Consider the following 10401-nt stretch of genomic DNA (forward strand, 5'->3'; position numbering starts at 1 on the left):
CCAGGAGAGAGGGAGGGGGTCTGTGCCACAGGGTTCCAAGTGTCGTCTGTGTGTGTGTGTGTGAGTCTTAACTTTACAAAAGAATGGATTCTAGGAGATAAAAAACAAAACTGTTCAACTACTGGACTCACTAAGAAAGTTGGAGAGAAGCTTTAAAAAAAGATGGGTGGGGGGAATAACGTTTAAGCAATCATAAGAATTCTAATTTCTACCTCAGAACCAGAATGTTGGTATGAAGGTGCCAAATTGCTACACCAAAGTGTACTCTGGGCCTTCTCTCCTGCTTTACTCCAATTAGCCAAAGCTTGGTCACATGGCATGGGTGGGATGGAGCACTGGGAAAGCCAGCAGCCAGTAGGAGGTGGGCCTTACCGGGGTTTTTTGGGGGTTTTTTTGGAGACAGAGCCTCAAGCTATTGCCCTGGGTAGAGTGCCATGGCATTAAAGCTCACAGCAACCTCCAACTCCTGGGCTTAAGCGATTCTCCTGCCTCACCCTCCCAAGTAATTGGGACTACAGGCACCTGCCACGATGCCCGGCTATTTTTTGGTTGTATTGTTTGACAGGCCCGGGCTGTATTTGAATCCGCCAGCTCTGGTGTATGTGGCTGGTGCCTTGGCCGCTTGAGCTATAGGAAGGCCTTATGTTCTATCTTGATTTGTGGTGGGGAGTTCACAAGGATAGGAAGGGGAGTTATGGGATTACAGGTGTGAGCGACCACACTTTGCCTGTTTTTTTTTTGTTTTTTGTAACATTTTTATTGAGATACGATTCACATGCTATACAGTTTACCCATCCAAAGTATACAGTATTTTGGCCAGATGTGGTACCTCATGCCTGTAAATCCTAGCACTTTGGGAGGCTGAGGCAGGAGGATGGCTTGAGATTATCTGGGAAACATAGTAAGAATCCATCTCTACAAAGACTATAAAACTTAGCTGGGCATAGTGGCACATAAAGTCCCAGCTATTCAGGTTTAGGCCAGAGGGATGCTTGAGCCCAGGACCAATACTACAAAGCACAATTCCTCTGTCACTTGCTCACCACCCTACCCCCTGCCCTCTGCTTTGTGGCCTTACCCTAAACAGCCTGACTCCTAGGCCCTGGCCTCTTTTCCTCTATAGACTATTCTAAATCTCAGCACTGGATGGTGCTCAGTACCCTGTTTGGCCTCTGTGCCTGCCCTTACCACCTGACTCTTACCCCTCCTTTCTTCTATAGCTTTTCCCTTGTCACCCTAGGAATGCCTCGGTCATCCCTCCTTCCCCCCCCCCACCCAGAGGTCCTTCCAAGAGGCAGAGCTCCATCCCTGGCACAGAGTGCCTGCCCTGACTTGCCCTGCCTCAGTGTGGGTGGGGCCAAGGGAGCCAATCATAGCAGCTCAAGCAAACCCCCACAGTGGCAGGGGCTTGCCTAGAGGGCTTGTTGGGGGGTAGGAGTTTGAGGACACTGCAGCTCTGAAGGCCCAGAGGAAGGGTAGAGGCATTGGAGTAGAAGAAGGGCAAAGTAGAAGAGCTGGTAGGAAGAACTGAAGAACTGTCCTGCATTTCCTTCTGAGCTGCTTCCAACCCAGATCCTAAATGAACATATGGAATACCCATTCAGGTTTCTGGGTGCTTGCTGTGGCCCCAAAGTGTTTTATTTCACCATCATTATCAGCCTTATTTAGGGAAGGTGCCAGTGAATCAAAATCAGTGCTGAGTGTGGTGGTCAAAATAGGGACTCACTGGTAAGGCCTTGACCATATCAAATGCTTCCACACCTGTTACTCATCAGAGTCCCACTGGACTAATTCCACAAACAAGGGAAATGAAACCCTGCTTGATAATCCGCACCAGTTATAAATCATCTGGTGAGCAGCTGACATGGGCAAGGGTCTCCAGCCTGCCAGGTAAAAGGGCTTCTGACTGCATACCCTCTAAGAAGGGGCTGATGAAATCATCCTGGTCCACTGAATCCCCTTGCCTAGAAGGGGATCTAAGTCACACTTGACTCCCGCTACCTTTCCCCCAGTCTATGAGCCTCATGCTAACAAGATTCTTGGTATGTCATAAGACAGACAGTACCAGGGGGCTCCTTCCCCCATTTCAGCCAGGAAAACCCCTCCCCCTTCCCTGTTCACATCTCTAGCAATTGCCAAACACATACAGGTCATATAATCAAACTCCTGTGTTTTATTTCTGTAGAAAGCCCCAGCCCTACCTCCTCTAGACCCCATCTTCAGGGCTACCGGAACGTGGAGAAGCTCTGGGTGCCAGTGCAGGAGGCATAGGGCACACCCCGAGAGCGAATCTGCAGGGTGTGGAAGGTGAGGGGTGGGTTGGGGCCTGAACAGCCTGGGTTCAGGGACTCAGTGTGAGGCTCCATTACAGTCACAGGGACTGCATAGGACAGCATCTGAGGCCGGTCATCACGGCGTCTCAGTGTGCCCTTGCCCAAGAGATGCAAGATGCAGGAGAAGACGTCAGTGCTGCTGCAGGCAGACCCCCTACCAAGGCTGTTGACCAAACCCCTGGAAGGACATGGACCCTTCTGCCAAGCCTCCAGCACCTGGTATGGGAGAGGAAAGGGTTACAGTAGGTCAGCGGCACCAAGCTTACCCATCTCTAGCTTCTATTCGCTCACAAGCAGCTGGGACAGAAAACCCCAAGGACATTAAGAGCACCCTGACCTCACTCCTCACACCCACAGGCTGCAAAAAGAACCACATACTTCAAATGTGGACCCACCTTCTCCTATGGACCACTCCTGCTCCCTCTGACCCCACTACAAGGCCTCCTAACCTACTGTGCCCACCCCCACCTACCAGACAGACAAGCTGGTCAATGTGCAGCCCCTCATCCCCATGAGCCTTGAGGATTCGGACAATGAGACAGTTCAGAAGGTTCCGTCTCTTCTCCAAGTTCCGGCCCTCTTCATCTTCAGCTTTCAGGTATGTCTGAGGTGGGATGAGCCACACATTGCCCCTCCTTGGCCTGGGTTCCTCACTGCCATCTCGAATCTTGAGCACCCCTGAAATAAATGCTGTTTGCTCAGTGGATGCCCATGAGGAGCCTGATCCCAGCTCAGAGCAGAGGGCCCTCTGACTCTAAGTGCCTACCCCCTGGTACATCCTTTGGCTCATGAAGGTCCAGGGGGCCCCTTGCAGAGGTGAGAGGTGCAATCGCCTGATTCAGCATGTCTGGAGAGAGCCCCGAGAGCTCCAGCAGACTCTCCACAGAGACCACCTTAAGAGATGATGGAAAACATTCAGGACCCCCAAAGAAGTGGAGCAGAGAGATGGAGGGGAGGATAGGGAGGTGGGGGTTAGGGAAGAACAGTGAGGGACAAAGTGCAAAAAGGCAGAAAGGCTAGGCCACCTTCAGATCATTGAGATACAGTAGTAGCCACATCTGCACAGTGGACACATGCAGGGTCTGGTCCCCAAACTGCAGTTCAGCCCGGCCCAGCCACGTCCACTGCAGTCGCCTCTGTGAGCCTTGCTCTAGGGTAGGGTGTCTCTGACCTGGAGAAGAATCAGGGAAGAGGAGGAGGCAGGGAAAGGAGGTACAGTCAGGGATTGGGTGGGGCCACACCACTGGTCAGGCTCACCCCTTATCTCTGCAGAGTGTGCAGCCCCAGCATTTACAGACACTGTGGCTTTTGGTCTGAGCTTCCAGATCTCAGCTTTTTCTGTGCATACCTCCTTGGCAGGCCTAAAGCACTTGGCAGCCACCCTGGACCTAGGCTTTTGTTAGTAAGACTCTAATCAGTGCCTTTGAGGACTGCCCTGTTTTATTTATTTATTTATTTATTTATTTTGCAGTTTTTAGCTGGGGCTGGGTTTGAACCCGCCACCTCTGGTATATGGAGCTGGTGCCCTACTCCTTTGAGTCACAGGTGCCACCCCGCCCTATTTTATTTTTTAGGGAGACAAAATCATGAACGGATGAAGGAACTGGGGTTCTCATCAAACTGGAAAATGATGAGAAAGGGAATAATATCCTTTGTTAGTCTGGGAGTCCTCCCCTGAGGGTAGGGTCTGAGTCTCTTCCCCCTCCTTTGTTGCTACCCAGCCAAGGATCAGCCCCCAGTGGAGAGTTTAGGTTACAGGTGACTGACCAGGCAGAAGCCAGATATCTGCCAAGTGAAAGCACTTTTTGGTGGCCTTGGGTGCATCCTGCCTCCATCCTCTCCATTACCCACAAATAGATTCCAGGGTCTTAGTTAAGGATAGAAAAGGCAACCATCTGGGGATCTGGTGTCAGATAGCACTTGGCACCCCCCTTAACCTGAGCTCTTGCCCATTCTTTTCAAATCCACCATCCCTTTTCACATCAAAGCTCCCAGCCCAAGGTCTACCCACAATACCATGTCCATTCCCAGTAGCCCATCTGTTCCCCATTCCCTTCTGTCTGGCTGCTCACTCTTGCTGTAGAAGTTGGAGTATCGGTTCAAAGTGCCCCTTAGGTAGGGGGGCAGGCAGGTTCTTGGGTTCAGCGTATGGCAGATTGAAGCAATAGGCCAACAGCGTGGGGACAGGACGAGCACAGATACTTCTGGCATTGTCCCTTCGTAGTAGAGGTCCTCATTCTCCTCCTCCTCTTCCTCTCCCTCCACCAGGCCCATCGCTGCTGCTGCCCCAGCTTCCTCATCCTTCTCGCTCTCATGTTCCTCACCGCCAGTCTCCTGGCCCACCTGGAGGGGCATAAGGTTCCCAGGTGCCATGGCCTCCCCCAGTCTGCTCTTCTTCCCTTCCTTCCTATCTGCCCATTTGCTCATTCCTTCCAAGGTACCCACTTGTATTTTCTTCTCTGTATCCTCCAACTTTAGGAGTTCCTGATCGAGCCGCTGGAGCTGATAGACATGGAACTGGCGCTGCAGCTCCTCAGAGGTGCTCAGGCTCCGTAACATCTGCTGGGGCAGGCGGTTGGGGAAGCAGGGACCAATCTGCTCCAGCACGGCCCCCTCCAGCCAGCTCGAGCCCACACCCAGGAGACGGTCTGCCATGTAGTGCCTGCAGCACATAGCCCGGGCCACGGCTTAGTGTGGGTGCCAGTTTGGCTCAGCCTCCCATTCCAGGGCTCCAGCCTGCCTATATCTTGGACTCCAGGCCCCATGAGCTGGCCCTACCCCTGCCACTCTGCCCCACCAACCCAGCTGCTCCCATTATCCAGGTCCACACTCACTGGTAGTAATGCTCAAAGGTGGTGGCTATCTCCAGGCCACAGAATATGAGAACTGCTTCTAGGCAGCGCTGCAGTTGAGCCAACATCTCCATTCCTCGAGCTCCACCAATCCGGCTGCCCTGAATCCGCTGGTCAATGTGCCGGGCAAACTGCTCGCTCACCTGGGCATCAGCAGAGCATAGGAAAACCATGAACAAGCACCCAGAACAGGTGAGTGGGAGCAGTGAGGAGGGTCTGCAAAGTAGATGTGAATGGCTGGTAGCTGTCTAAGTTGGTCAATGCTTTCTTTTTTCAATTTTTTTTCTATTTTTTATTTGTAAATAATCATGGGTACAAGTACAATTTTGCTACACTGATATACTGCAGTGTAATGAAGTCAGACTGTAGCATATACATCACTGAAGCAAGGTATGTTGTGCCCACCTGGTACTATTTTATACAGTCATTAACATTTGTGCACATTAGGAATATTAACAATTATGGAAACTTTTTTCACATTAACTGGGTCTAAAAATTAAGCTAATAAAAATCATTTACAATGAGAAAAGAATGCTGAGTATGGTGGCTCACGCCTGTAATCCTAGCACTCTGGGAAGTTAAGGCAGGTGGACTGCCTGAGCTCAGGAATTTGAGACCAGCCTGAGCAAGAGCAAGACCCTGTCTCTAAAAATAGCAGGGTGTTGTGGTGGGCACCTGTAGTCCTAGCTACTTGGGAGGCTGAGGCAAGAGAAGGGCTTGAGCCCAAGAGTTTGAGGTTGCTGTGAGCTGTGACACCATAGCAGTCGACCATCTGTCTCAAAAATAAATAAATAAATAAAACGAGAAAGGAAGTTATGTGTATGAAAATAGTCACTCTGAGGTGTTACTAGTAAAATAGGACTAGAAGGGATTCAAGTAGCCAGGGCTTCATGCTCCTGCTGCACTGTCCCTTGCTTACAGGGTACTTATCACATTTTAGTTTATCGTTGGCTTAACTGCATCTTCTCCAGAAGACTGTAAACTTTAAAGGGGAGGGGCTCTGCCTATCTTGCTAGCCATTCTATCTTGAGCTCTTATCACAATGCCTGACACATTTTAAGTGCTCATTAAATATTTGTTGAAAGAATGGGAATAGTGAAATAAATCACAGTATATCCCTAGATGATATTTGTGCAAAAATAAAAAAAGAGGACAAATACCAACACTAAAAAAGGTTTCTAATATAACAGTCAAAAGAAAAATAGGACAGAGTATTGTGGCTACTTGTAAGTAAACTATTCAAGCATGCTAATCATGAAAATATACGTATTAGGATGGTTCACTGCAGGCCACTATTTTTTTTTTCTTTTTTCTCTTTTTCAAGTTTTTGATAGCATGGCCATATACAAACATATGCTCATCAGAAAACTAGAACAAAAGGATGAGGAAGGGAGAGTTTATGGAGAGAGACCCAGGGGTGAGGTGAGGGTGTTGACTTACGTGGGCAGCTCTGAGAAAAGGGAGCTTCAGTAAGGCCCCTGCACAGCCATTCTGCAGCGCCAGCAAGAAGGCTGCCCGTGGCCCAAACAGCTCAGAGCTTGACTTTTGCAGACTATTAAAGCGCTCACAATAGCGTGGTACAAAGTCATCATCCCGCCAAGATGACGTCAGAAAATTGTTCACCTGGAAGGAAGGTACAGGAACATGAAGAGGCTGACGCCCAACACACCACCACAATAGCATCCCTTCTCTCCCCACACATGTTCCCGCCCACCTGCTCCTCCACCACAGAACGCCAACAGCGGGTTAGGTTTCTCATGATGCTGCTTGGAAGGCCCCGGGTAGCCAAGGAGCTCCAGTCGTGACTTCTGTTTCTGCCCTCTATAGAGACAGAGAAAGTGGCAGAAGCAAGGAGCAGCCCATTGGCTCCCACATCCCCATCGAAGGGTGAGTTCTGATGCCTTTCCTGACATGCTGCCACCCAAAATGATGTTCCTGGATAGGGGTGACACAAACCTGGCTAAGCACACAGGGAGGGGAAGGGTGAGGATAGACAGGAGCCTGTAGCATTCGAGAGGGGGCCCAGGCAAAAGTTCCTACCTAGAGCTCCCACCTGAATCCCCAGTACTCACTGGGCCGAGGAGTGGTCACCACTGGAGGGGACACCTCACAGGGCTCAACATGCACTAACAGGTGCGTGAGGCGGCGCACCCGTGAGGAGAAGGCTGCTGCACGGCTCTGGGGGTTGTGTGCAGCTTCACGACACTCCAAATATTGGTCCAGCAGCCAGCCCAGGGGGCTGATGCCATCCTCATCTAGAGATTAAGACAAACAAACCAAGGCATAGTATGTCTTCAGTGGGAGAGGTGGAGCTGGCTGGGAATGCAGAGAAAAAGCCACTGGACAGAGTGATAGGTGGGGGTTGTCAAGGGCCCTCTTGATCTTACAGTGTCAGCTGGTACTTGGGAGACATGGGGACGGGAGCAGTCCCTAGGCTGTGGGAAGAGGACACTAGGGTTATGAATGCAGGACAAGGATCAAAAACATAACCCAGGTGATTCTTAGGTAGGGCAAGGAACAGATTAGTGGGGCCAAGCAATGGGAAGGTAAAGGGACCAGGTGCCAGGACGGTTACCAGGGGAGGTGATGTTCTGCACCAGAGGGCTGACCAGGGCCTCCCAGCAGGTCTTGCCCAGAGCTCGGGCAGCCTCATCATCAGGAAGGAAGCAATCAGCAAAATTCTGCTCCTGGCGCAGAGCCCCATTGAGTCTAGGGATGTGGATGGGAGGAGAAATGTGTCAGAGGCTTGATGCTTAAGTTACCTGAGTGTCCACCTGGCTTAAGATTGCCAGCAGGCCCCTACCATCCAGACCAAAGCCCTGCCCTGTGCTAATGGTATATGTCATTCTCAGCCTGCCAGAGAAATCTCTTCCCTTTATCCTTCCTTCCCCTCCCCACACCTCAGAACACTCCCCCTCACCAAGAGCATTAAATGTCCATCTTACAGCCTCCAGAGACCCTTGCCCGGCAGCCACCTGCAACAACAGCCTACCTTTCCTACAGATACAGGCACACACACTTTTACACACCTAGAACTCAGGTGCAAGAGACTCCTGCGGTCCTCTGCCATGTCCTGACTCCAGGCCTGTGCCCGAACCATGTAGAAGAGGCGTGTGTGACGACACAACTGCTCCCGAAACACTGGCCAGAATGTGGGCTTGGGGCCCAAGATCTCCAACCCCCGAATGCGCGTATCAATGCCGCCCTAAAACACACACAAGCCTGTTTTCACTTGCTACATACCATCCTCATGATGACCTGGGGTGAACTATGCCCTTGAACCTCATCCCTGGAACTACCCAAGACCCAGGACCATACCCCACACTCCTGGCCCCACCTGCTGGCAGCGCTTTATGCGGATCTGGATGATGGGCCAGAAGTGGTTCAGGTTCTCCAGGAGGATCACTCGGCTGGCAGAGGGCATCACATTCACCTGGCAGGGGGTACAGAAAACTCTCACCTCCACACATGTGGATAGGAGTACTGAGAATATCCAAGTCCCCTTGCTGTACCCCTCCCTTCCCCAGTCCCAGGACATGTAGGGTCCTAATCAAGGAAGGGGGTCTGGATGCCACCCTTGCCATTCAGGACACATAGGCACAGAAATAAAAGATTCTTTCTGTGGGGCTCAAGACAGGTAGGTGTTTAGGTGTTAGGAGTCTGGGCAGGAGGGTAGATCCTGTAAGGACTGGTCTCATCGCACAGGGACCCCTACCGAGTTGACTTCTGTGTTAAGAGAGTTGATGCTGTCACCCGCATACACCACTACCCGGGCTGGCATGTAGCTTGCGTCCTCACTGGCTACCAGCAGAGTTAACTGCCTGGAAGTGTAGAAAAGGAACCAGTCAGAACTGTAATCTGTCGTGTCCTTTCAGACAAAGCTCAGGGGTTGTGCTTCCCCAAAGGCAAATATAGAAAGCAAGAGAAAGCCTAGATGTGTGGAAGTGTGTTTACCTGACGAGGACACCCTGGCGCATGTGCAGGGTGATGTAATGGGAGCCAGTGCTGCCGTTGGACTCCCAGTAGGTCTTAGGGTTGCGGTCCGTCAGCTTGCTGGCCCGGTGTGGGTTGGAAGACACCTCCACCTTCTCCCAGCACTTGTCCTCCTTCACTTCCACACTGGAGCCTGGGGACAAGTGGGAAAGGGTGGAGGTCACAGTCTGGTAGGGTGTAGAGGGGAAACAGACCTTGGGTGGAGATATGGAGCAATGGGAAAACAGGCACAAACCCTGGCACAGATATCTGAGGAACACATCAAAGAAAGGGATGTTGATGGGCCGGTGGGTTCGTCTGTGGTCTTCGATCTGGCCTAGCACCATCTGTAGCCGGAACATCAGAGAGAAGATGCACAGGGAGAAGGGGACACAGAAAGATAGAGAAACATGTGGAAGGAAGACCAGGCACTGGTGGAACTTCCTCCATAACACCAGCAGAGCAGGCCCAGATGAGGAGGAGTGGTGGCGAATGAATACCCCAGGCTTGCTAGTGTCACCTGCTGTTCCCAGCTGTAGCAACATGGCCCCTTCCCTGCCACTGCTTAGGCTGAAGATTCTGATGTAGCTCCAAGCCCACAAGCTTCACCCTGCCCTTCCTCCTGACCTGGATGCAGCCTCCAAGGATGTTGGTTGTAAGTTTCCGGTAGAGGTGTGCATGCTTCTCACACTTGAACACCATGTCCCGCAGCTCCTGGGCCAGCTCCAGCTTTCCCAGGTGCTTTTCCAGGGCCTTGGAGATGGCATCTCGGGCTCCCAGCTGATTCAGCACCACGGCATAGTCCCTGCTCACTGATGTCAGGCGGTGCAGGAAAAAAATCAGTTCCTGGAGCACCTGGGGTGGGGAGGAAAAGGGGGAGGTTAATAAAGGGGATAGGGCATGGGCCATAAGGGTATCTGTTGTAGAATATACCCAGGATGCTGCAGTGAATAAGATAGCATGAGGAAATAAAAAGATAGGGACAGAGACACAAGAGCCAGGTGGAGTTATAAAACCAAAGACAAATTGAAATGGCAAGAGCCAAGAAATGCCTTGCCACCTGCATTTCTAGACTACTGAGTCTGTTGACAACAGGTGCAAAGAACATCCCTGGGTTCTTTCATTCAGGCCCAGCTGTCTCAAGAACTAGTTGTGGTTTGGGAGGCTGAGGTGGGTGTATCGGCATGAGCTCACAAGTTCAAGACCAGCCTGAGCTAGAGTGAGACCCCCATCTTTTTTTTTTT

General features: G+C 51.3%; 1 protein-coding gene across 3 annotated transcripts in view; it reads right to left on the reverse strand.

The window, feature by feature from the left end:
• Positions 1–1599: 1599 nt before the first annotated feature.
• CUL7 (cullin 7) overlaps positions 1600–10401 on the reverse strand; it is a 16435-nt gene continuing 7633 nt past the window's right edge. For 2 of the 3 annotated variants that reach the window (XM_012804751.2, XM_023512764.1), the window contains exons 10-26: positions 9785–10012; positions 9414–9504; positions 9140–9311; positions 8901–9006; positions 8523–8618; positions 8215–8390; positions 7761–7894; positions 7258–7440; positions 6900–7006; positions 6626–6808; positions 5168–5328; positions 4779–4995; positions 4406–4676; positions 3359–3504; positions 3100–3226; positions 2806–3011; positions 1600–2549 (exon numbers count right to left, since the gene is read on the reverse strand). In XM_012804751.2, coding sequence (XP_012660205.1) covers positions 2226–2549; positions 2806–3011; positions 3100–3226; positions 3359–3504; positions 4406–4676; positions 4779–4995; positions 5168–5328; positions 6626–6808; positions 6900–7006; positions 7258–7440; positions 7761–7894; positions 8215–8390; positions 8523–8618; positions 8901–9006; positions 9140–9311; positions 9414–9504; positions 9785–10012 — 2928 coding nt within the window. In that variant the 3' untranslated portion in view covers positions 1600–2225. Of the gene's footprint in view, positions 2550–2805; positions 3012–3099; positions 3227–3358; positions 3505–4405; positions 4996–5167; positions 5329–6625; positions 6809–6899; positions 7007–7257; positions 7441–7760; positions 7895–8214; positions 8391–8522; positions 8619–8900; positions 9007–9139; positions 9312–9413; positions 9505–9784; positions 10013–10401 lie in introns of all 3 variants that reach the window. The other variant, XM_023512763.1, reaches the window with a different exon arrangement.

The sequence above is a fragment of the Otolemur garnettii genome, unplaced genomic scaffold (genome assembly GCF_000181295.1).
Source record: "Otolemur garnettii isolate 467f Iridium unplaced genomic scaffold, OtoGar3 scaffold00031, whole genome shotgun sequence".
In the NCBI taxonomy this organism is placed as follows: domain Eukaryota; kingdom Metazoa; phylum Chordata; class Mammalia; order Primates; family Galagidae; genus Otolemur; species Otolemur garnettii.